General features: G+C 38.1%; 1 protein-coding gene across 1 annotated transcript in view; it reads right to left on the reverse strand.

Annotated features, from left to right (window-relative positions):
- Nucleotides 1–27,616, reverse strand: part of N4BP2 (NEDD4 binding protein 2) — a 72,717-nt gene that overhangs the window by 10,729 nt on the left and 34,372 nt on the right. Inside the window, exons 4-15 of the mRNA XM_045019139.1 lie at nt 26,164–27,433; nt 23,865–23,989; nt 22,590–22,678; nt 18,348–18,424; nt 16,966–17,121; nt 13,795–16,181; nt 11,845–11,930; nt 10,747–10,792; nt 9,426–9,646; nt 7,646–7,764; nt 5,417–5,555; nt 3,290–3,478 (exon numbers count right to left, since the gene is read on the reverse strand). Of these exons, the coding sequence (XP_044875074.1) occupies nt 3,290–3,478; nt 5,417–5,555; nt 7,646–7,764; nt 9,426–9,646; nt 10,747–10,792; nt 11,845–11,930; nt 13,795–16,181; nt 16,966–17,121; nt 18,348–18,424; nt 22,590–22,678; nt 23,865–23,989; nt 26,164–27,433 (4,904 nt within the window). The remainder of the gene's footprint in view (nt 1–3,289; nt 3,479–5,416; nt 5,556–7,645; nt 7,765–9,425; nt 9,647–10,746; nt 10,793–11,844; nt 11,931–13,794; nt 16,182–16,965; nt 17,122–18,347; nt 18,425–22,589; nt 22,679–23,864; nt 23,990–26,163; nt 27,434–27,616) is intronic.

Raw genomic sequence — 27,616 nt, forward strand, 5'->3', positions numbered from 1 at the left:
AATATTCTATCCTATCAATGGTATTGCACTTTTTGAAAATATTAGCTGTACATTTATTAAATCAGAAGTCTCAAACAATTGGCCTACAGGCCAGAACAAGCCTCTCAAATACTTTAAATCTAGTCTGAGTCTACAGAATGTATTCATTCAGATCAGATTAGCCATGCAGTTGCGAACATTTCCTCCATAGCTACCAAATCTCCTGGTTTTCTTTATGGAAAATCTTCCATGATGGAGGCAGCACCTCTATCAGGGGAATAGTGCAGCCTACTAAGGAAAAGAGGGTGAAGAGACAAAGAACAAGCACTGGAACTGTCAATACAGCAGGGAGCAGCTGAACAGAAACAATCTTTAGAAAAAATGAGAAAGATGTTTTAAATAAAAAGAGGTTTGCAGAGGAGATATTAAATTGCAGACCCAGGTGCAGTCTTACAAACATGTATTACCTATGCAGTGATTACTACAATGAGTAGCCTGAGTTGAGAGTTTATCATGGACCAGGAATCTGGAACAACCCCAAACTAAGAGCCCAATCCCATAGACACTTACTACTCACTAAGCAATAACACTGATATTGTGTCTGCAAGATTGGGCTCTTTGTTTACAGTTGCCCTGAATTTCTGATCCATGCTACATTGAGTATTTTCTGTAATGGCTATAAATGTACTTCTGTTTTGTAGTGCAATCACTTCATCTAAAACCCTCAGGTACCACCACTATAGGGAGTGTAGCAGCAAAGAGTGACCTTGAAGGTCAGTAGACACAGTTTTAGGAACTGTGGAAATACTCTTAGGATATTGGCCTAATGGTGCAATAAACAGAAGAGATTGCAGGTGACATTTTGTCTTAGGGCTTGGCTACACTTGCAAGTTGCAGCACTGGTAGAGGCTTTCCAGCGCTGCAATTAGTAACCGTCCACACTTGCAAGGCACATCCAGTGCTGCAACTCCCTGGCTGCAGCGCTGGCTGTACACCTGGCCAGGTTGGGGTGTAGCGATTGCAGCGCTGGTGATCCAGCGCTGCTCATCAAGTGTGGACACACACCAGCGCTTTTATTGGCCTCCAGGGAATAAGGAGATATCCCAGAATGCTTTAAACTAAATTACTCTCTTTGTTTTGTTATGCAGCCTCTCATTGTTTTGTTGTTAACTCAGATCGGAGCTCCGTTGAACTGCTTATCTAAAAAACAAACACTGATCACAGCAAACAGGAGCTATCTGTACCTGGCTGTGAACGATCAAATGAGAGGCAAGCAGTTTGCTTGACGGAGAAACAGCGTTGGATGCAGGCTGTTTGCAATTAAGACTAAGGGTTCGCGAACATTTTGTGATTTTTCAATCCAGGGAAGCTAACACACAGTGTTGGCTCCAAAAATTCACTCTCTCTATCTTCCCCGCTCCCTGTCACAGTACACCACCCTCCACCCCCCTCTTTTGAAAAGCACGTTGTTGCCACTTGAATGCTGGGATAGCTGCCCATAATGCAGCACTCCCAACAGCGCTGTAAATGCTGCAAATGTGGCCACACACCAGCGCTGGTAGCTGTGAGTGTGGCCACACACCAGCGCTGGCCCTGGACAGCTGCACGACCAGCGCTGTAACTCCCAGCGCTGCAACTTTCAAGTGTAGCCAAGCCCATAAAGTTTCTCTAGTGGCTGCCCAGTATTAGTGGCAGATTAAGAGATACCAGCCCTGCAATCCTCACTTGCAGGGAGCTGTAAGCACAGGCAAACACCATAAACATTCAAGTCTCAAACTCAGGCTCACAAACAAAATCTAGTTTTTACAATTTTTGCCTCAAATTGAAAGTACAAAGAAAAAATTAAACACAAGAGGCAAGTATTTCACAAGAGTGAAGGTAACAGTTAGCTCTTCCCTAAAAGCCCTAGAATAAATTCTTTATTTTGCAAATTTCCACTTATAATTTGTGTCCATGATGAATGACAGAATTATATTTCTGTCCAACAATCATGCAGACATCACTATTTAGAATCTTCCTGAACAAGCCATAACAATATCTAGATTAGAAACATAACAAAGCTACTTTAAAAAAAAAAAAGAATCAGATACTAAATATTTTAATAAAATTTCTCAACTCACAGATATGAGTAATAGGTAATAAAATTGTACAGAATATGTACAAAATATTAAATATTCTATTAGAAAAATGTAGCACTGTCAATTAAAAAAATTAATCGCGATTAATTGTGTGATAAAAATAATTGTACAATTAAAAAAATTGTGATTAATCGCGCTGTTAAACAATAATAGAATACCATTTATTTAAATATTTTTGGGTGTTTCCTACACTTTCAGATATATTAATTTGAATTACAACACAGAATACAAAGTGTACAGTGTTCACTTTATATTTGTTTTTTATTAAAATATTTACACTGTAAAATGATAAATAAAAGAAATAGTATTTTTCAATTCACCTCATACAACTACTGTAGTGCAATCTGTTTATCATGAAAGTGCACCTTACAAATGTAGGGGGTATTTTTGTTACATAACTGTACTCAAAAACAAAACAATGTAAAACTTTAGAGCCTACAAGTCCACTCAGTCCTATTTCTTGTTCAGCCAATTAAGAGAAAAAAGTTTGTTTACATTTATGGGAGATAATGCTGCCCACTTCTTAATGATAATGACACCTGAAAGTGAGAACAGGTGTTTGCATGGCACCATTGTGGCCGGCGTCGCAAGAAATTTACATGTCAGATGCGCTAAAGATTCATATAGCCAAAATAATATAAAGTGAGCACTGTACACTTGGAATTCTGTGTTGTAACTTAAATCAATATATTTGAAAATGTAGAACAACATCCAAAAATATTTAATAAATTTCAATTGGTATTCTGTTGTTTAACAGTGCAATTAATTGCAATTCATTTTTTAATCACAATTAATTTTTTTAGTTAATCGTGTGAGTTAACTGTGAAAACTTGACAGCCCTAGAAAAATGATTTTATAGTAACATTTCTATATCACTGTATAGCAAAAATATGATGAGTATTTCATAGTTTTAAAACTTTCAATAGAAATTTGCACTATAAAAATATTAGTTTTACACAAGCTTTCAGATCAGTGTAAAACTACAATTTACTTTCTAACCAATGAATGCATTTGTGATAGTTGGGGGACTTCCCAAGATTTGCATATTTTGGGAGGTTTAACAATAAAGCAAATCCAAACAAGTGCAGTAGGTGAATTCATGTTCAAATCACATTCAGTTGGGTATTTAGTACATCCTCAAATCAAAACACAACACACTTTTCTCTTTTTACCTGTTGTGCATAAAATGCTGCCACAGGCTTCATACCCATGCGACACGCCGCCTCTGCTTTTTTTAAGCATTCCTGTTTCTTTTCCTGGTGAAGGAAAGCCTCTGCTCTAAAGTCATGATACCCAGGGTACTCAATGTCTTGGAACACCATCTCATTCAGAACATCTTCAGCCTCCTTGGATTTTTTTGCCTGCGACAGGTAACATCTGCAATAAGGCCTGATCCAAATTCCATTGAAGTCCACTGCAAAACTCCCATTGATCTCACTGAGCAGTATCAACCTCTAAGTGAGATTACTTGTGTCTGAAACATGGGCTATGTGATATTTATTCATTGCAGTATAGCAAATATAAACTTATCGCAGGAAAACAAGCTTGAAAGAAAAATATTAACACATTACAAGTAAAACTGTAATGTTTTACTGACAGATATGTGACAAATGAAAATATCCCCCCATGTTTGTAGTCTCTGTTTGTCAGGCTAATGCATATATACAGGAGTTTAATTTTTTATTACTAAGAAATAGAACAAGCACAAGTAAGCAAATTCAATAAGGACAAATGCAAAGTACTCTATTTAGGAAGGAACAATCAGTTGCACACATACAAAATGGGAAATGACTGACGAGGAAGGAGTACTGCAGAAAGGGATCTGGGGGTCATAGTGGATCACAAGCTAAATGAGTCAACAATGTAACACTGTTTAAAAAAAAACAAACATCATTCTGGGATGTATTAGCAGGAGTGTTGTAAGCAAGACATGAGAAGCAATTCTGCTCTACTCCACTCTGATTAGGCCTCAACTGAAGTATTGTGTCCAGTTCTGGGCGCCACATTTCAGGAAGGATGTGGACAAATTGGAGAGAGTCCAGTGAACAGCAACAAAAATAATTAAAGGTCTAGAAAGCATGATCTATGTTTAGTCTGGAAAAGAGAAGACTAAGGCCTGGGCTACACTAGCGGAGGGGGTCGAACTAAGATACGCAACTTCAGCTACGCTATTCGCGTAGCTGAATTCAAAGTATCTTAGTTCGACTTACCTGGCCGTCCTCAAGGAGGAGAGTCGACTGCCGCGGCTCCCCTTTTGACTCCGCTTACTCCTCCTGCTGAAGTGCAGTATGGGCGTTGATTAGTGGATCGATTTATCGTGTTCAGATAAGACGCAATAAATTGATCCCCGATACATCAAACACTACCCGCCGATCTGGCAGGTAGTATAGACGTACCCTGAGAGGGGACGTGATAACAGTTTTCAAGTATGTAAAAGGTTGTTACAAGGAGGAGGAAGAAAAATTGTTTTTCTTAACCTCTGAGGATAGGACAAGAAGCAATGGGCTTAAACTGCAGCAAGGGAGATTTAGGTTGGACATTAGGAAAAAATTCCAAAAACTGCCAGGGTGCTTAAGCTCTGGAATAAATTGCCTAGGGAGGTTGTAGAATCTCCATCATTGGAGATTTTTAAGAGCAGGTTAGACAAACACCTGTCAGGGGACTGGACTAGATGACCTCTCGAGGTCCCTTCCAGTTCTATGATTCTATCTCTAAGAGGATGGGGGAGCTAATGACATCAGTTGAGGAAATAGCAGTCCCTGCTTTCAGTTAAACTGAAGGATGCTGCCTTGGTAATTCCAAAAAGGCCTTTTAAATATTTCACTGTAGATCTTTAAAATAAATACCCTTTGGGAATGGGGAGGAGGGCGGCTGATCAAGTGCAAACTTTCCAATTCTAGACTGGATTTTTCAGATCGATTTTTCTGATTGGAATGTTCTAAGCGCCCTTTTCCCTGCCCAATCTCAGTATTCACTCCATGAAGAAAGGGAGTGTGCATATGTGACTGAGAAAATTAGGCAAAACATCAAAACCGGTAAACTTCAGAAGAATAGAGCTTTATGGTTCTAGCTTGTTAAATAGTAAAGACAGGTTAGTAGTGCCATTCTAAAAATCTCAGTAGAACGGAGTGTTCTTTACTCAGTGCTTCACATTCTAGGAAGAAGCTAATGTCAAAAATATCCACATTCACTGTGACAAAAATGCAAACCACAAATGTTGCAGCAAAATGTGTACTATAACACTGATACAGGACTTCAGTATATATATATTTGTAATTATGAAAAAAGTTGGCTTGTACCTTTTTCTCTCGGTTCTTTATAGCACTACAGGAAGGGAGAGTGTCACTTTGCTGAGCAATCTCTTGAGCTACAACCGTTTTTACAGGGTCTGCCTCCAGGACACAGTTCAGAAATTGCTCGGTCTGTTCTAAGGAGTAGCTGTAGAGAAGTCAATAAAATATCAGTAACTTTGCATATATATTGTCCCAATGCATATTAACAGCAGCTGCATTTGTTAAAATATATACAGTAGACCTTCATACAGCTACGGGAGTAAATGCTATCATAATAGTACTGGAGTTGTCACTTTTCTACTCACTAGTTCAGCAAAGTTCCTCGTACTACATCACCAGACTCAGATATTCATTGAATTGCATACTTGCCTTGGTGCTAACAGATGTACAAAGTGCTGTTTGACAGATAGTAATTAAAAGGGACAGACACTGCTAAGATTTGTAGAATCAAAACAGAACTTTATTATTTCTGTTTTCAAAGGTCATGGTATTCTTTGTGTGCATTTTAAACAGAAGTGCTCATTAAGAAAAAAGAAATCATAGACAATAGTCCAGCACTCACGACCTACACTACAACAACAATCATGTGCGTCAGTGTGGCTGAGAAAATAATTGTGAGAAGAAAACAGATTTCATTTTCAAGCTTCTGGGAATTTATAACCAATAGTAAGAAAAGTGACTTTAAAAAATCATGAAGAATATATTGACATTGTACCTTTGAGCATTAAGCAAACCATGTAATACTGAGTCTTATTTTCAATCAGCCTTTGCTATAAAGATTTATGGAATAAATTAATCCTGTTCTATCACAACTTTGGTAGTCCTCTATTTTTCATATTGCTCAATAGTCTGATAAAGGGGAGACTGTTTTAAATCAATGAGGTGTTGTGAAGAAGCCATAAAGGCAAGGATACCGAGGAAAGAATTAGGAGGGAAACTTGTGAGGAAAGAAAGAAATGAAAACAAAGATGCTACAACAGTGAATTTGTATGGGCTTGAAAGGGAGGACAGGCTCCTTAAACTTAATGTAAAAGGTTAAGGGAAACCGATGAATGGATTCAGGGAGGCCTGTGAAATGGCCTGAGCAGTGGATGAGAATGACTATTTTAGCAGCAGCACTTTAGATGAACTAAAGAAAGTTACAGAGAGGTGAGAGAGGAGGTGGCTGCAACAGTAAAAGTGAATGATGACCAAGGTATGGACAAGTTTTGAGCAGCTGAAATGGAGAAAAGGACAAATTTTAGAGATGCTGTAGAGAAATAACCTACAAGATTTGATGACAGCCTAGATGTGTAGGGAGAACATGCAGGAAGCAAGAAACCTGTGTGAAGAGGAAGATAGTGGGAATGGTCAAGGGTGATAGCAAGAGAAGGAGAAGGGAAGTTTTAGGAAGAATGATGGACCTCAGTTTTCACAATCTTGAGTTTCAAGTGGTAGCTGGACATCAAGGATAAGACGCTGAAAAGAATCTGATGCAAGATGGATGGAAGGAGAGATGACACTGCCACAGCCTGCTTCATAGCTGCTGTGGTGAGGAGTAGAGAATTAGCAGCAGATGTTAGGCCACGGTAGATTTTCCCTCTGGCTGAGTGCCAGTCTCACTGACCATACTGTTCCCATTACTTGCCAATCTCTTCAAGTCAATTCTTAGGATGGCTGCTCCTTGAGTTAGCAGAATCATTGATAGAAAGTGGCTTGAGTGAGTCAACATCATCCATTGAGTATAGTAGAAGGAAAGTGAGGGAATGAGAAAAGAATCTTCTCAAAGTAGTAAGACAAGATTAAAACAAGTGAAAACATATATAAATCTGAAAAAAAAATCTTTGCTGTTAAGGACCACGAAGTTTGGCCTTTAATTAAAGCCAAACTTATTTTTGTTATATTGGCTAGAACAGGGGTTCTCAAACTGGGGGTCGGGACCCCTCAGGGAGTCGCAAGGTTATTACATGGGGGGATTGCGAGCTGTCAGCCTCCACCCTAAACCCCACTTTGCCTCCAGCATTTATAATGGTGTTAAATATATAAAAAAGTGTTTTTAATTTATAAGGGGGGCTCGCACTCAGAGGCTTGCTATGTGAAAAGGGTCACCAGTACAAAAGTTTGAGAACCACTGGGATAGAACCATTCTTTAACAAAGTATTAACTTTTTGGGCACTTAATTGTGACAGAATAACCATGCACTGTATGTTATTACTATGCAGCATTTTACAAAGGAAACATTTAAAGATCTCTCACTTGTTGTCCTTGAAGATGTCCATTAAGAAGTTTTGGTTTATAGTTGGGAACATCTCAAAGAGTTTCTTCTCCTTCAATCTGGCAGCACAGTCTTTTCTAGCCATGGAAGGAACACGTTTCTAATCCAGAAAGTAAAGTAAGTGAAACAGTAAAATCATCATTAGAGGAATCAACATTAATAAAACTGATCCAATAATGTAACTAATTGGTTATTACCAAAAAAATGTATTCACTATCTAGGCACCTATCATGCTAAAGATTTTAATTACATATAAGCATCAGCCACACACACTCATCTGGTGCACAGAAAGCTGGGATGGGCATATCATGCTGTGTGAGACTGTACTGCCACGTCTGCAATCATTGGAAGTGACTAAGCTAGCGTTCTCTCAATTTAAACTGAGAGAAGGCAGATGGCAAGGTGTTTTTCAAGGGGGCCTTAAATTTTGGAATTGCTACCCTGCTAGTCTATAAATGTCCAGATTCCTGAACATTCCAGGCATGCTGCAAAGTCCATCATTTTTCCCCCAGGCAATTGGGCAAGGAGCATACTGAGTGTTTGGGGTTGAGTTATAGTTGTTTTATTGATGATGGGAAATATTGGTTTTGTTTTGAGGCAGGTATGGATTGTTTCGATGTATTCTGCATTCAAATTTCAGAAGTCACCTAAGCAGTGTCTCTCAATGATTGGTCCATGGACCAGCACCAGTCCCTCAGATCTCCCTGCCATAGTTTGGGAAGGCAGCAACTCAGTCCCTGGTATAAAAAAGGTTGAGAAACACTGACCTAGAGGACATGACATGACAGGTCCTTAATTATAAAACTGAAATAAATAAAGCTGACAATTCCAGTACTCATATAAAAAAAGTGATCAAAACAAAATTGAGCCAGATTACACCAAGTTTAAATCAATCTGTGGACACCATAATTATCAGTAAGCCACATATAAGCATAAGGAAAAGAACCCACAACACTCTGCTTCAGAAATACAGGCTTATACTATTTGAACTTCAATGTCAACAGAAATAGGAACATTCTATTTTTAGGACAACTACTTACAGGGCAACAGAATAACAAAGAAAGACATAACTGCACTAATCTGTCATTGCATCCATTGAAGGAGAGTAGTGCAGTTAGCTAGATCATTACAAGCTTCAAATTGAAAACGGGGGAAAACTAAATGGAAACTAAGAAAATGGAAAAGAAAAAAACTTTAGGGAATAATAAGTGTGTACCAAATTGAGAGAGAATTACATCTTAAATACCCTTTAAATGTGTCAGCTCTCTGGAATGTTGTGGGTTCTTTTAAAAAGTATCACAAGCAATTAAGTCTCTTTTTGAACAAGCATGGCATGGTGCTAATTACAAATTTTTGCATGGCTGTCTCACAAAGAATGCATGAAGCCAATTTGATAAATACATTTTTTAAAGTAAACAACCAAAAATGCAGCTCAACCAAATGCAAATGCTAACCTGTACACCGAGATATAGCATGATATGTTTGTGAAACAATTAAGATATTAAACTTTCAAATGACAGATTTATTTGAAACAGAAACATCAACTGGCTTTTATCTAGCACCTTAAGTAAACTCTAGCTATCAAAAAAACAATTAATAAAATTAGTTAACATTTATCTCAGAAACTCAGCACTAGTCAGCCTGTACAAAGACAGGCAACTATAGAAGCAAAATATGGCTTCTAATCATACCAAACTGGGGGGGGAGGGAAGAATCAGTGTGATACAACTTAGACATCATAAAAAGTGGCAATATTCATACCAGGTCCTGTTTCTCCTGTAAGGCTATTTCTTCAGACATTATTTCTCTGAGTGATACTCTTTGCATCTGTGCATTCCAGTGATCCATAAAAGTGAAAATTTCTGATGTTGCTAGATTTTCACTGTGTGTCTCTGTTGATGATCGAGAGGGACAGGCCATTTTCTTTCTCTGCAGTTTACTGTCTGTGCTCTGAGATAAGATTGTATTGGAGTCATCCAGATCTAATTGGTCAAACAGTACAAAAGCAACAAAAATCTCAAGGTGACAAAATGAAAAAGCCAATGTATTTAATTAAAGCAAAGCCCAAAGTAATTAAAATACATTTCACCTTACTACATTTTCATTAATTTATTTATGAATAATATAATTTTATTCAAGCAACTTATATTTTTAGCAAAAATAACATCACATTGCCTACATTTTCCTCCTCATCCTCTCCCCACCATAGTCTATTAAGCTTCATTTTTCTTCTAACTAGTAAAAAAGGAACAATCCAGATGGAATTTTTAAATGCTGGAACTTAACTTACACTTGCAAATAGATAACTGCACATGACCATGTGTGGGATTTTTTTATACTCACAATTACCTTTTTGTGTGTATATATATTTTGCATCCACAACTTATGAACAGATATTTAACTATTTGGTCATGTGTCTCTCTTGCGATGTTAATGGCACAGTTTAGCTATTAGACTCAAAAAAGTTTTTGCCTAAGGACCAGATTGTGGCTTGAAGTCACAGCCCAGGTCGTAGGTGAGTGGAGAGGGTGTTTGCTGCAGAGGAAGGATTCCTCATGGGGAGCTGAGGGACTGAATGCTTGATTAGCAGATCCATCACCATCTGAAAGAGGGTCACATGCATTACCCCCATGCTGGGCCAGTTCTGGTGACCAAGGTGAAAGGATGGGATGCTCACTAAGGCCATGGCCCCTCCCCCTTTCTTCTTGCAGAAGGGTAGCCCCACTTGTAGCACTAGCCTGGATCAGTGTCTCTTTTACCCATGGAGATTCTATCAGGCCTTTGAACATCCATACAGACTCAGTCACAATCTCACCCTATGCATTTTTATCCCAGGTAGACATGAGAAAAGCCAATCCTCAGAGTGCTTTATTGCTATTATTAAAGTCAGTGGTTTGTTTATTTTTACTACTACTGCTACGGTTGTAAGATAATGGTGAGTACCATATCAAGTCCACTAAATGCAAGCTGAGCTTAACAAATGAAGCAGTCGATTTTCAACAATTCGCAATTTAACCTTACTAGTTTTAGTTTTCAAGAACTGAGCATTATTACAGTAATTTAAGTGAACAGTATACTGTACCTTGCATAAGCAGTTTATAATATTCATCTTCCATCCTTTGTCTCTTCTAAATACAAATATTAAAAAAAAAAATCACATCGGTGAACCATAGATATAGCTTTCCCCCTAATATTAACTCTACAAATGTTACTTTTCAGGTAAACAGGTTTCAAATTAAATTAAATTTTTAAACTTTTTATCTGAAAAAAATGTGTATATATCTAAGACAGAAATACATTAAGAAGTAAAGTTTTGAAAATAATACTATTTTTCAAGTGACAGATCAAAGTAGTGCTAAGATATCAAATCAGAACTTATTATTAAATTAAAGATTAGACAAACCAAGAGAAGATTGTACCAAAAAATAAGATGCAGTCTGAAGCACTTTTTCTTCTTACCCTGGCTGAATTTATGATGACATGAGAATCTAAGAGAACCTTTCTCAATTAGTTAATATAAATATATTTGTTTTCTGTACATAATAGGTAATGTGCACTGAGACTTAAAGAATAAAATCAAGGCGTTTTAAGGACAAATGTCATTGTTGGTGGATGGTTTTAAAATTCATGTTTAAACAATGGGCAATACATAACAGATTGGACATTAACTGATCTTTTTGTGAAAATTTGTATGTTATAATCTTTTTTCCCCATAATGAATCTAATTTTTGCTATGGTATGCCTTACGGTGTGAAATTTATTCTTCCCTGAAATCCTCTTCATCTTATCCCTCCCAAAAGCTGAAAAATGTCAATGATTTCCTCTTCCTCCCCTTCCCTCTAAAAATGTATTTTAGAAGCATGAGAGTGGGGCACTGATGCCCATTTTGAAATTATACTCCATAGTTTGTTTTTTACATTTGTATTTTAAGAGATTGGTATTATACTGCCTTTGGGTTTTATTTATTTGCAGGAGCAGGCGACACTATATAACTAAAATAATGATTTCCTCTATGCTACATGTCCACTTACCCTATGTATTTTACACAGTATAGCTAATATTCTCTGTTACAGTAAATATATAAAATACCTCATATAAATATTTAGACAAATGCAGAAAGAGAAACAAATAGATTGACAAAGCCCAAGTGTAACTTCTTATAAGAAAGAAGCCTACCAACCATAATAGATTCTTTCCATTTCTCATGAATCACTTTGGCCAGATTCAGATCTATATGAACCACATAATCCTCAACAGTTAGTGATCCTTATGGAAGAAAGAAAATATACTTATTAAAGCACTGTACAAAAATTAGTCCCATCAAGTATAGCACTGTGGCTTACCACTAATTATTTTGCATTTAGGGAATTTTACATAAAAATGTCCTGCCTGAAAACTGCAGTGACTTCCAAATTAAATAAAGACACTGATTTCTGAGCCCTCACCCAACAGGATTCATAAACCAACACAATCCGGAAGGAGCAGGAGAGGGCAAGTTAATATTAACTGCATCTTGTTTAAACCTGACTATTGGAATGACTGGCTTTTTTATGCCCTTATAATTTTTAATGCATATTCTTCTTTTATATGTCCATCCTTGCATTTAACATCTTTGCAGTTAACTCTGAATCTTGTGACCAATTGTGATGCTGCATTTTTCCCTAATTTAATCTCTCTCCATGGATAATCATCCCTGAAGAATACATCAGGCATTAGTGTCCTCACTGTTCCCTGCATCATACCCAATTTAGAGAAGCATCCTCCCTAAGAAGCATAAAAGCCAAGAATCCTTTTCTACACTAGTCAGACAGCAAGAGTGACCATGGTAGCAGCATAATGTAATCTTTCCCCAGCACACCTATCTGATACTATTACACCTGTCAGTTTCTCAAAAAGAAAAGGAGAGTGATTTAGAGCATGCAAAGAAAGGGGGACAGTTTTGAGAAATAGTAACACTCCGCTCCCCCTTTTTACCCCAACCCAAGAACAGGTCTCTTTTTTTTTTTGCTCACAGCCAAACCCATCAATAAATTATAGATTCAACATGTTATATCAAGTAAACATTATGAAAAATAATTTCAAAGATTACTAAACCTCCTTTTGTTTTTTCAAACAAAGTTCAAGATCAATCAAACCTGTGTACTACCTGTATTACTATATGAGTCAGAAACCTGGACTCTCTTACAGGCAGACTTGGAGTGGCTAGAGGCATTCCATAGGCACAGTCAGCATCAAATCTTGAGCATAAAAATGGTTTGATATTGTGCCAGATGCCACAATCTCATATAGATCTGGCCTTTCTTCAATCCCTCACATTCAAAAGTGGTGCTGCATGCTCTTCAGCCATGTTGCCAGGATAGATACATGTTCTCAAACTCTCCATCATCCCATGAAGGAATGAAGGCCCTGACCCCACCTGGAACTGGCTGTGGGGCCACCCTACAGATTTGTGATTTGCAGGACTGAGCCAGATCTGGGAACTTCACCAAACAATGCCTGGCTGGCATAACAGTCCCCAATGGACTTTGTGTGTTTGATGATTATTTTGTTTTTTCTTTCCATTTTCTCTTGATCTCTCTCCTTTTAATTCTATATCTTGATGTGTTTTCAGGTAGTTTTCAATGCGTTTTCTCTCAGACTAATTTTTCATTTTAAAAAATGTTTCATATTAGTCTCTCTCTCTCTCAAACATTCTTTCATTTCTGATCTGGCATCTCCCTTCCCCATTTACTTGTCCCATCAAAGGTTCTCTCTCTCTCTCTCTCTCTCTCTTCCTTCTCCCAAACAATCAAAATTTTTCCTCATCATTATCTACCTCTCCACCCTTGGAAGACAGAAAGTAGGTTCTGCTCCAAGCCAGACAAGTGGAAATATTTTCTTGCAATACTCTTCAAATGTATTTGTGGGCAGAGACGAAAAAAATTGAAAAGAAATTATAGCCATCTTTGCTGCTATATTTTATGTAACATTCTGGGTCAGTTCAATTTTTAAATGAACAAGAGCCTTTGAATAGCACCACAATATCATGAGGAATTCAAAGTAAGCATAATAAATAAATTAAAATGGCTTTTTTTAAAAAAAAGAACTACATTACATATATATTTGTATTAATTATTTTTCATGTCCTTACCTGAGTCAATGCCAACTGGCCCAAATATTTCTTTCAGTTGAAGGGCTAGTTCAGGAGGTAATGCCAATTCTAGGCAATTTATATTCATCGATCCCGAGGATACTGAAGCAGGGTTCAATATCTTGGTTGTATCTTCATCCATATTAGAAGGTTTGCTTTCTTCCCTATCACCTCCAACTGATGATATATCATTCCCCTGAGTTTCTTTATAGGTTTCAAGTTCTTCTATATCATTTGCACAGTTCTTCAAAGGTGCTTGATCCATTTGCAGTAACGGAGGAATCATATTATTTACTTTGGAACTCTCTAGATACGTTTCTGAAAGTTTATTGTCTATCTCCTTATTTAATTTGGATTTCAAAATGGTTGGAACAGTGTTAAACACCTTATGTAAATTCACAGGTAAACATAAGCCCACATCAAGCTGTGGCACCACTGGTTTTTCTTCTGTTTCATTAACAAGGCTCATCGCCTTTAAGTTTATTTTCTGTGTCTCTGAAACAGACTGCTCGATGATATCTGTTCCTGAATCTTCTGCCTGAGTTCTGGGAGCAATGCCCTTGGTATTTTTGAGTTTTACTGAAGCACTCAGTGGAAGTCTTGTTAGTGAGTCAGATATTTTAGCATCTGTTTCAAGTATGTCTGCAGTTTCACTCTCTGCATAACACAGTGATAAACTGTTTTCTGAAAGTTGAGTGATACCATCAGTCCCAATTATTTGGCTGGTTTGTTCAGAATTTTTAAGATTCTCTCCATAGTTTGTATTTGCCTTGAATTCAAGGTCTATGGTAGCTGGCTCAGTTCCTGCTGCCTGCAAGCATTCAATGTCTTCACCTTTACACAGTTTTTCATCAGAATCCAATAGCAGGCCTGTGGCCCAGACAATGTCCTTGTTACATCTTTCATACAAGTCTTTCAATGCATCAAATGAAAAGGACCCAAACAGCTTACAAAGAACATTCAGATTTTCAGATTCATCAATACTGATAAGTTCACTTTCTTCCACATGTGTGCTTTTATCATACATAACTCTATAGGGTATTTTTTCTTGAGAACTTGAAGCAGCATCCATGTCTTTTGGTCTGAATGCTTCTAATCTGCCATGTAATACTTTGGTATTTTCAGAAATAATATTCTCAGAAATAATAATTTTCTTTTCTAATCTCCATAAGAGTGCGAAATCCTGTGGCTCAGTCTGTGAATACCTGCTTGGTTGTTTACAAATGTGTTTTTCAGGTTTCTCTTCCAGCAAATTAAGCGTTGACAACTCTTCTGGTTTGGAGAGGGCTACATTGCTATTGGTAAACGTGAGGGCTAATTTATGATGCTTTCGTGTTCTTTTATTTTGTTGGGGCTTTTTCTCACTGATATTTTCACTAGCTACTCTTTCAGGTTCTTGAAAATTTGATGTCGCTGTGTCCTGTAGCTCTTCAGTGCTCACAGATGTTCCATGAAGCATATCCACTGTGTCAAGAACATTTTTGTGTATATCACATTTATTATTTCCAGCTTCATCAGATTCACTTAGACTTCTCTTTGATATTCTCCTTGATCTATGTTGCCTCTGCTCTAAAGAGCTCATAGCAGGCCAGTCTCCCATCATTTGCAATTCTGGGGTTATTTTATCTGCGCCAAGAACACAGAAAGAGTCAGAGACTAAATTTTCCTCCCCTTGTCTTTTTTCACCAGGTAGTACTTCCTGCTGAATATCTGCCAGGTCCACTTGTGACTTGTGGGAATCAAGAAGATGCTGGCTGGTTGCTTTATCCTCTTTATCACGCTTCATAGAAAATTCTTCTATTCTTCTAGTCCTTTTGGTTCTCTGCCTGATTGTTTGTTCTACAGGCCAGTCACCCAGAAAGTTTAATAATTCTGGCCTCACTGATATATCCAAAGATGAACCATTTTGTTTCATAATGTTCTTTTCATGTGTTACTACTGGTTCTACTTCAATTTCATTGTACTGATCTTTTTCAGTTTGAACTTTCAGACTCTTGTCACTATGTTCTTGAATACGTTCACAAGAACAGATATGCAAGTGTGTGGTTTCTACAGATTTCACCTCATTAGTTTTACTAGTTTCTGTTTCAGTAATTCTATGTATTTCTTCTCTCTTTACAGCTTTTTTCCCCAAAGGCACTTCTTTTTCTTCATAATCTGATAAACTGATATCCACACCACCTTGAATAATGCTATTCTCAGAAACTTGTTCTCTTAAATTATTTTCAATTTCCTCCTCTTCTTTTTGAAAATATTTATCTGCTAAATTATTTTCTACTGCTGAAGATGTAGCAGATGCATGTTTCTCCTCTTCAGCTAATTCGGGAGGCTTCGAAGCTGAAGCAAAAAGTCTCCCTTCTTTCACATACGCATGTACCTCTTTTTGCCTGTAAGACAAACAATTAAACAGAAGACGTTTAAAGAAAACTTAAAAGAAAAAAAAAAAAACTAACAAGCCAACCCCACTTCCCCACAAACTTCTTATAACAGTCTTCCAATGTGTTACGGTCTGTTACAAAGAGAACAATGATCAATTGTTCTCTATGTCCACTGAAGGTAGGACAGGAAGTAATAGGCTTAATCTGCCGCAAAGCAGATTCAGGTTAAATATAAGGGAAAACTTCCTAACTAGAAGGGTAGTTAAGATCTGGAATAGGCTTCCAAGGGAGGTTGTGGATTTCCCATCATTGGAGGTTTTTAAGAAGAGGTTGGACAAACACCTGTCAGGGATGGTCTATGTTTACTTTGTCCTACCTCAGCACAGGGGGCTGGAGTAGATGACCTGTCAAAGACCCTTTTAAAAACTTTATTACACATTTAATTGCTAGTATATAAAAATCTATACTGTACACCCAGTAGCATATTTCCAGTACAGAAGAAAACAAGAAGAAAAAGTTAAGGTTGGTGGACAGCAATAATCTAGTGGACTAATAGCGTATCATATAGAAATGGCTGATTCCCTTAACTGTTCACTTCTAAAATTCTTAACCTTGTAAAAATAAAAAATGCTGAATTTTTGTTAATTTGGGGGGGGGGGCTGGGGCAGGGGGAGTTTGAACAGTTCTGGGTTAGGAGGAGTTACCCAGCCTCCACTGTTTTTTTTTTAAAGTTAAGATTGGAATTAATGTAACAAAGTTTTTTATTTAGGAATATAGAGAAAGTAAGTCTTACCCATAACCTTCCCCCTGACAAGGATCTTCATTCCAATCAGCATTTTCTGATTTGTCGGGGACAGTAGAATTCAAGACTGAGTTAATAGTAAGGCAACGTTCATATCGCTCCAACATTCTTTTGATCTTTTCTTTAGATACACCATGAATGTTTCGCCTAGAGATTAAAACATGAAAAAAGTAACATTCCAGATTTTAAATAATCAAACAAAACAGACTGAAAGACGGAATGATTTCTCTTTATGCTGTTATATTTCTAGTTTTGCTTAATATTAAACCTAAGAATTAGGCTAAAATATGTTTTTCTTAAATGGCTTTCTGGGATGTTGTAAACCAGATGCTTGGTGTTTCACCTTCTGTTAGGAGGCAGGGAGCCAAACTCATAAAGGAGATTTTGCCTACAGGAGTCCTCCTCCTGTAGGATATACTCAGTTGAGAACTTCTCAGAGTGGGAAGAGAACATATTTGCCTACTCTGATCTCCCTGCTTCTAGCCGTTTGTCAGTATATCTTATCCCTCTGAGGAGGATTTGCACTGACTTTGTTACGTCTCAGAAAGCAATTTGCTTGGCAGTGGCCTGACCTAGAGTATGTAAATCCTGGCCAGCGTGGCAAGCAGAGGGGAACTGGTGTTGAGGGGAGGAGAGAAAACCCCAAGTAAGCCCTAGCAGCAAGAAATGATGGTACCCACCACTCCATGGAAGGAAAGTAACTCACAGCTGCTCTAGAAGGATCCCAATAAGCACCCACCATCTGAGAGCTGCATCAGCTATGTGTTCAACCCAGATGGTAATGCCTAGGAAAAGGTATAACCAAGCTTCCACTGGTGGTTCAGCAGAGCTTGTCCCCAGGAGCTTGTTCTGCTCACATCAGGACATGACTGCTACTCTAGTGCATAAGGTAGGAGGGACACTTGGAATCAGGAAGGCTAACAGCGGAACAGATCACCTCAATGCAAGGACAGACCCAGTATGACAAGATAAACCCTGGATGCTTTCCAGGGGTCCTATTGGATCTATCATTGTGCCTGGATTCCCAAGGGATATTTTAGGGATGAATATACATTTGCACAGCTTTCTGAAGATTTAAAGTGCCATATAAATGACAAAGGTGCCTTTCTGGCTGCTAGCTAATTTCTTTTGAAACTGGATACAAAAACAAAACGATGAAAGGAATTTCTCAAACTCTACACAGACATCATAAAGTTGTAAGCAGAACAGTTAAAATAAAAAGTTAGTCGGTGTTTGTTCAATTGTTAACAAGGGGCTTACTGATGTTTTGGAGCCTCAATGGCCATTGTCAAGGTAAAAAAAAAAAGTTATTTTAAAAAGAGGATAAATGAAAGGTGAAGCAGCTTACTTCAATGTCTTCTACAGTATTTTACCTTTCAAGCTCTTTTGGTTTAAACTTCCACCAAGTATCAGGCTCTCGGAACATTACTTTGTATTTGTACTGCTGAGACTGAATTAAAATACAAATAGAATACAAAATACATCAGTGATGTCAGATTTCCATGAAAGAGCACACAATGTATAAAACAGACACATATCAGGTTCCCATCTTACAAAACAAGCTAAACACTAACCATGTACCAGGCTTCATTTATGGCTACACAGATAGGGATTTTTCAAAGCAGTCTAGGTTACTTAGATATAGTATCTTCCTTTAAAATTAATGAAATGTATCTCACATCTCAACCACAGTGTCTACATGACAGAGCTAATTTAGTTTTGTCCAAGCAACATTCTGAAAAATCTCACTATTTTAAGAACCATCTCTTTCCCTTTTTTCAACTTTTTCTTATTTCAGTTAGCTGCAAGCATGGAGCTCTTTCTCTTTCTACTATACTATGTGGTATTTTCTCAAGGCAAAAAACAAATCTGCTTTAAAACTAGCCAAGAGAAATCACTTGGGAGGTGACTGTCACCCATTCTTATCTTCAGGACCACTCCTATTGTTCTGGAGATATATCAAAGCACTTTCCTGGAAACAGAACTTGAAGTCTTTTCCTTGTACTTTCATGCAGTATGCAACACTACCAAGAAGATAGCCATGAACTGACGGCACTCAAAAGTACCTTTTTAAAACCTTCCACAATTAACATTGTAGCTATGACCAGGTATAAAATTAGACCCCATTCATAAAAAGAATCTAAAACAAGTCCCACCTTTCACCTGTCCATCACACATGCTGAGGGCTGGACTTGATGACCTCTCGAGGTCCCTTCCATCTCTACATTTCTATGATTCTATGCAGCAAAGGTAGAATATTTTTTACTAACCACTTCAATCCTGTGTTCATCTCATTTGAGCAAAGAAGTGCTTTTATATCTACAAGGGCATTTATGTATAGAGAAATCCCGAAGAGACCTATTTTTTATTTTTTAAGTTAATTTACTGTGCTGAAAAGTACCAACCTGACAGTTAAGTTAAGACTTGCTTAAGTCCTCTATTTCTCAATAAAACCAGTTAGAATACAGAAAAGGCCACTGATGTGCCTAAACCCAGACTAGGATGAAAACCTCTAGGAATAAGAAAGTAGATTAATCCTCATCCCAATTCAACTCTCAGTCTCTTGTCTGAGGCTGCCAACAAAGTTGACAATTAGTTCTAATTTGAGGGTCTGGTTTGGTTTGTTCGCAATACTGACATGGATGACTTTTAAAAGTAGGCTTCAATGCCATATCACAAGTGGGAGTTCCAAACAAAGAGACCATTTCCACTCCTTGGTATTCTTTTTAACAAGCATAAGTGAGATTCCTTAATATAAGGATTTGAAAGTACTTTTTAAATATAAAGTATCTTACAAACATTGTGATGAATGGAACAATGGAAAATAAGAAAGTTTTAATCAGAATATCTATGCTGGATCTGAGAAACCTCCCCAGAAAATGTTCGGTTGGAAAATTCCTGACCAGCTCTAGTACTGGATCCTGTAAAATGTTTCAGTAAGTTAAGTTACTTCAAAAACTAAGTAAAATCTAAGTAGTAAAATGTGTGTGTGATGTTATTGACATAAACTGTGACCGTATAGATCACTGTTGCAACGAAGGTTCTATAGTTGCACCAAATCCTGTACAAGGGAGGTCAAGTAAGGAGTCTATAGAAAGGTTGTAATTTGCTGGTTATGATTATGCTGTCTGTATGTGTGTATCATTTTTGTATTTGAAGTTATGCATATAAGCTATGTACTTATATGCATATGTATCTCAATGTGTTTGATTCTAAGTAGCATCAGTGAAGCATTTGGTCAGCTTCTCGAGAAAGGACTATTCTGAGTAAGTGCCCAATCAAGAAACACTTAACTGACAATGGACTTTGGGAGACGCCAATCCACATCTGAGCTTTCCTGGGAACTGGCGTTGGACATTCATGGACATGTGACTTGCCCAGGTGGCTAAAAACTCCATCTTGTTGCTGTGATTTTGCACAGAAGAACAAAGGGGTTTCCACCCACAAGAGAGAATATAAAAGGCCCTGAAAGCCTCTCCATTTGGTCTTCAGCTGGCTCAAGAGTTGGCCTCTCCACCCCAAAGAGATGCCTGAAAGAAACTGCCTGAAAGAAACTGGAACAAAGGATTGTAACTACTGGGGTGTGAGTGATTGCTGGACCTAGGCCATAAGTGACAATGTTGGTCTGAAAAGGACCCAGACTAGGAAGGAGTCTAGTCTGTGAAAGAAGCTCATTGGAACATATCTGAGGGTGAGATTTACCTATATTCAGTTTCCTACTGTATTAGGCTTAGACTTGCATGTTGTGTTTTATTTTGCATGGTGATTTACATTGTTCTGTCTGTTATAACTTGGAACTACTTAAATCCTACTTTTTATACTTATACTTAATAAAATCACTTTTGCTTATTAATTAACCCAGAGTAAGTAATTAATACCTGGGGGAGCAAACAGTTGTGCATATCTCTCTATCAGTGTTATAGAGGGCGGACAATTTATGAGTTTACCCTGTATAAGCTTTATACAGAGTAAAACAGATTTATTCAGGGTTTAGGCTCCCAGAAAGACTGAATACTGGGTGCTGGGAAAGTCCCTACTAACTAAGAAGCTGACTGAAGTGTCTAACTCAGCAAGACAGGAGTGGAGGGAAGCCTCTTCTGGCAGGGGGGTTTGTTCTCAGTGGTATCCCAACACATCTACTGACAGTCTTGAGGGAGTTTCTGTGACCCAATCCGTCACAGCGTGTTCCCATGCATAGCACCCTTAAAAAAAAAAAAAAAAGACCACTTTTTGTTAAAAGCCTAAAAATGCATACCAGTTTGAAATTATTGACCTAAGTATTCAGAATTGGGCTCCAAATATAGAAGGACCAGAAGAGTACTGTGAATTTCTGCCATTCCTAAGGCCTGGTCTACACTAGCAAATTAGGTCAACATAATTACGCAGCTCAGGAAAAATCCACAGCTCTAACCAGAATAGTTAAGGCGACCTAAGTGTCCGCGTAAACAGCGCTAGGTCAACGGAAGAATTCTTCCGTGAATCTAGCTACGCCTCTCAGGAAAGTCGATTACCCACACCAATAGGAGTATCCCTCCCGTCAGTATAGGTGGTGTCTACACTGAAGCGCTACAGTGGTGCAGCTGCAGCATTTTAAGTGCAGATAAGCCCTAAGATACCATTGCTGCAAAGGGCCGAGATTCTTCAACTCAATGGAACAGATCCTCAGATGACATATGTTGTCAAAGCTCCACAATGGAGCTATGACAACTTATACCAGCTGAGGATGTATTCCACTAGGCATTACTGGCACCAAGGGCCTCACAGAATTGGGAGCTAAATGACCAGAAGATGAAGAAAAGACAATATTATAAGAAAAATGTATCACTAACAAACATTACAGCAGCATTATTTTGACTAACTAAATATGAGTCATATACTCAATATAAATTGATTCATCTAGCCTGCCTTCAACTGAGCTAACAGTATTTCATAATTGCTTATAGAAGATATGAAAAGCTTAATAAGTAGGCTCACCTATATCCTAATAAAACCCTGTAATATTGCTACTTAAACACTTTAGTAGGATTTCCAGTTGCAGAATATATTTATTTTCAAATATTTCAGCTAATTAAAATATCACACTACAGGACAATTTGATCTTCAAATCAGTATTTAAGACACACTTCTTATGTGAAACTTATCAAAAGTAGTCCAGCAAATAAAAGAAACTTAGGCCATCATCTGTGATTTGGTACTTGTGTCACTGATGTCAAATTTAGAATGAAGCAGGAGCTGTATTCTCGGCTTTCTGTAGAGCACTACCAGCCCATTGTTGGCACTCAGCTAATATGAGCAGCAAGAAAAACTAGCTAATAGTGTTATTGATTATGCATAAGGAAGAATAGAATTCAGCTTATTCTTCAAAATGTATATTTGCTCTGCAGTACAAAACACTTGAATGTCAGTAAAATAAGCAGATAAAACACTCAGACCTACACAAAGCAGAATATTTAATTATATGGTACTGTTTTTATACATTTTTTTTTTAATTGTGAGCTTGATCCAACTCTTGTTGAACGCAAACAGAAGCTGGAGTGAGCCCCATAACCACACTTTAAAATATTCTCAGGTTAGTTACCAATCTCTTTTCACATTGCTCAAATCATCATACTAACCAAAGCAACGTAAGGCTTCATCTCCCATGCCTGTATGTTTGTGTTGTCTATTATTATAGGAGAGATTCTCTTTTCAAATGCTTCTTTGGCTGAAAGACAAACAAGTATAAAAGAGCAAGGTATGGTTAATTTCTTGATAATAAAAATCGACATCTAATGTTAATTTTAATTTTTTTAAAATACACCATGTTTACCCAGTTGACAAAATAACTATTTTTGGAGTCTGATCTCTCTGCCACCCAAGCACATTTTTTATTTAAATTCACCACCCTCCAAACATAAAAACTACAATTACACTGTATTACACATTGAAATAATATATGTATGATAATAAAGGAATGGAAATGCAGATGTATAATACACCGATATGACTAATCAGTAAATTATACTAAAAACTACATGATCACCTTCAAGTGGACTTCTTTGTTGCATACAAAATTCTTGGCTTTATAACAGTCTTAAGATAAGTCCACTCTGTAAACTGTATAAAATATGAAAAATAAAAAAAAGTGTAGGTTTTTTTTTGTTTTGTTTTTTTTTACACACAATAATAAAATGTTTATCAGTTGCTTTAAAAAAATAACAAAAGGCAGTATTAAAGTAGCCTGCCCAACCAGAGCTGCTGTTAAGTGTGTACTTTTCCTATAAACCCATTTTTTGAATAGGTTTAGAACATACCTGCAAAAATGTCATATTTAAAATTTAGCACATAAAAGCTTGAAAATAATAGCTTAGTGCAGAGTTTCAGGAGGAGAAACAGAAAAAAAATATTTTGTTGGTGAAAATCGCCATTTACTGGTTTCCTCTATTTTTGGTTGTTTCCTAACTTTTGTCAATAATGTAGTGCTCTATAAGGAACATTAGTTCAAAGGCAGGGAAAAGATCTGGATAGGTGCCATATGTGTAACACATCCACTGTCATGGATAGCATCGGAGTGCAAATAATGATTATTGATCTTAATCTTGGAAGGAATCCTCCTGAGAGCTAGCACAGATTACCACTCGATAAGTAGAATCTAATGCAACATATATACCCTGATATAATTCCAGGAGAAAATAATCCTTCAGTGCTGAATTGGACATTTGTTAGCAAACAGCACATTAGATAGGCCATTCTGGAGTCTAGGATCCTATTTTTGTCAATATTATTTAAAATGTATACCTCTAAAAGGGGATTAAAGCTCATCCCGTGGTGCAATTACAGGAAAGCCTGCTTTTATAATAGCTTTCAGCAATCCGCAAAGCAGCTGAGCTAATCCCCTATTTAGTCCTTACCTTGTTTCCTGTTCCACTCATGTGCTTCTCCTAAGCAATTTGCATCATACTGATATTGTCCGTTTTTGTAAAAGTAATCATCAGTACTAAGAATGATTCCACTTGGGTTATCCTCAAGCAAAGTCCTGTGAAATATCACAAAGATAAAACAATGCGTTTTCCCAATTTTTGTCCCCTTTTATCAACAATATATGTGAACCAAATATTAACTTCTTTTGGGTTTACATAAGATATACAACAGATCTAAGTGATCTAAGCCTCAGGTTCTAAAAAGCAGTTTTCATTCCTATCAAGGTTGCCTCAACCCTACTTTCTTCCGTTGCAGAAAAATTAAGTTTCATGTAGTCTACTGTGTGCAGATTTTTTGAACAAGACCTTTCAAACTGAAGTCTTCTGTTCTCTTAATGGATATTAAAGATCCTGTAGCACTTTCTGTGAAAAAGGGAGAGTACTTTAGGCGCTTCCAAAATGTCTTCTTGTGCCATGTGCAAGGTGCTATACATGGTTTATCCACTGGTGGACACCCACCGACCTGGCAGACACCATCCAAACCAACAGTAGATGCGTCTCAATGACATGTTTACTGACTCCTGCACACACATCTTGATTCATTCCCAGGGACACAGGGAACAAATGCATCTGAGGGAAGGTTCAGCCCCAGGGAGAGGGTAGGTGACAATACAACTGTCACCCTCTAATGGGGAGGTTATAGGCATTTGGTCCCTATGAAAGCAGCTGCTGGGAAACGCCCTAGGTATGTGGCTCCTCCAGGTCCTGCTGCTGAGGAGCAGAGGGGAGGTTTTGGAGGGAAGAATAGGAGGGGGTAGAGAAGGACAAAGCCTCCATGTTGATGGTCTTATACCTCTGCAAACCCTGGAAACTCACAGATTTTGGAAGCAGAATGTCCCTATTTCGTCTAGGCAGCAGTGGAGGGGCAGAACCCCATGCCCTGCTGGAAGAATGAGCATGTAACTCATATCCCAAGTATTCTGTGAAGGAGAATATTGTGCTGAGGATGACAGGACCCTCAAAGGAAGGGGACAGTTAAAGTAATTGAAAAAAATTGATAATAGTTTGGAGTAAAAACATATCTAAGAAGAGTGGGGAAGACACTTCAAGAATTCATACTATAGAGTAAGAGAAAAGAAATTAAAGACTAACGACAGAAAAAATGCAACGGGAAAAATATAATTTTAAAAAATATCTAATAATAATAGAAAAATCAACATCTGTATCTAATGATATGCTTCTGCATCAACAGTCCCATACAAAGTTTTATTTGCATAACTAGCAGTATTACATTTCTACAGAAGTCTGAAATTGATTACTAGATGTATATTAAAAGTCTAACTATCAAAAAGCTTTCTGGGAGTTGCCTGGAAAACAAAGGGCTGGATTCTCAAATTTACTATACACTACTTATTTGGTTTAAAGTGAACTTAAACAGGCCAGAGATTTACGCAGAATTCTGCCAGGGGGAATGTCAGCAATTGTAAACCTGTCAGACCTGACATATTCCCAGCTAAACCCATCCCTGATGCCATGTGGAGGTGAGGGCATGTTACAGCTGCCCCAGGGACAGGAGGGGTATGGTGGAGCTGAGCTCTATTTACCTGATCTTCTGCTGGCATAAGCTCCATTATGGAGCTTGCACCAGTGCCAGATATGAAAGTAGGCCCCCAATTGCTCTAACCTCCACCAGCAACAGCTGGCCAAGGATCAGGAAGATGCAACTGGCTCAGCTCCCTGCAATTATCGATGTCCACTATGTCTCAGTACAGTTTGGACATGATGATGAATTGGGGCTTAAATTAGGCCATTTGCAAACACCAGAAAACTATTTTTTGTTGTTGCTTTCTCTTGTTAATAAATCCTACAATAATGCTGGTAAGTCAGTAGTCCCCAAACTTTTTTGTCCATGCCACTCTGGGAGCCACGGTCAGGAGATGGGGCCAGGCCAGTCAGAGCTGGAGGCCATGGTCAGGAGCGGCACCAGTGCTGCAGCTGTGGCCTCAGCTGGGAGCAGGGCCACAGCTGGGGTGCAGGGCCCGGTCGAGGCTGCAAGCCAGGGACTGCAACTGAGAGCAGGTCCGTAGCTGGGAGCTACAGCTGATGACCAAGGCCGGACCTGCGGGCTGGGGCCAGAGTGGACCTGGGTGGCGCTCCCTCCCCACCCCCTGTGAGGGCTGGCCTAGGCCCCATCAAGCTTCTACCAAACATTCCTCCACACACCTCAGTTTGGGGACCACTGTGTTAAGTGATTTCTCTTATAAACACATAATATAAACAAACATTCTACCTTGCCAAAAAAGATTTTCCTGATCCTGGAACCCCTCTGAGAAGAACAAGTACTTGACCTACAAGATGTGTCTTTTTTCTCATCACCGGACAAATAGGTGGTTGGTGTACTTGAGAGAGGTTCATTTTTGGGATTCCATCTTGATTTCCCCATATCTTCGGAGACGCCTTGCTATCCCCGACATGTGAAACCACTGGAGGAGGAAAAGGCATTCCTTTGCCATGCGTCCTGTAGTCTGAAACAGGCCTCCATTGTCCCGGACTGATAGCTACTGGAATTACAAAGCTGTGACTTCCACCTGATGGATAAAACACAGGAGCCATTGGATTCCAAGGAAGCTGTGGAGGGTGCTGTGGTGGTGAAGAAAAATGTAAATTCCATCCCTGCTGAACATCTGCAAGTTGTGGCGATTTGAAACTGGATCCTTCAAGAGATTCAAACACTTCAGGGAGAGAAATGCTTTTTTGGCTACTACACACAGCCATTACACCTTCCTGTTGTTCAAGGCATTTTGAGCTGGAATTTCCACTAGCTGTTGTACCAGCTTCTCCAAGTCCCTGGAAGAAATGACCAGAAGCATTCAAACTTCCATGGTCTGAAACAATATTCTGTGATTGATCAAGATTTCTACAAGCCACTTCCGAGTTTGTTGGTTTAATGACTTCTGGAGCATTGTCAGTATTAATTTCTGGCAGACTAGATCTTACTGACACTTGTGCAAAAATGTCCATGTCAGCTGATGAACTATCCTTTGTTTGAATGCTAGATTTACTTACAGCTGGCTGAGAAGATTTGTGACCCTCTGAGATTAACATAGAGGAGAAGTTTTCTAACTTCTCATTCTCTGTCTCTGCTTGCTGCAGAGAAAGCAGGACATTAAACCCTAAACTGGATTTTTCACTCTCAGGAAATTCATTAATGCCATTAGAATTACTCTGGTCCAATGTCACAGGCTGCTTTCCTGTGATTTTGTCATTTGTGGAATCATACAATTTGTCTCTCAGACTGTATTTCTCAAAAGCAGTTTGTATCAAGGAATCTAGCTCTTCAGTCAGCTGAATATCAGGTGATGGGATCTTTTCTGATTCTTTTTTAAAGTTCACAATATCTTCTTTTGCACAACTTTCACCCACTATTTCATTTGCAACAGAGCTTTGCTGGTTAACAAGAGATAGAGATGATGCTATTGAATCAAAACCTGAGACTTTTGAAGATGCTACTCCCTTAGCAGCTGTGGAAAGTTCTAGCAGACAATCCATAGCATTTTCAACTGTTAAATAAGATAAAGAAAATAAATCAAAGAAAAATGATCATGGTAAGGAATAGAGCCTAATTTTAATCCAATTTAAATAACTTTTTACAATGTATAATTGAAGAAATATTATTTATATCAAACCCTGAATTTCAGAGATAGTAAACAGAAACTTTACCAAATAATTTGCTAACATACTTT

This window comes from Mauremys mutica, chromosome 5 (assembly GCF_020497125.1).
Source record: "Mauremys mutica isolate MM-2020 ecotype Southern chromosome 5, ASM2049712v1, whole genome shotgun sequence".
NCBI lineage: Eukaryota > Metazoa > Chordata > Testudines > Geoemydidae > Mauremys > Mauremys mutica.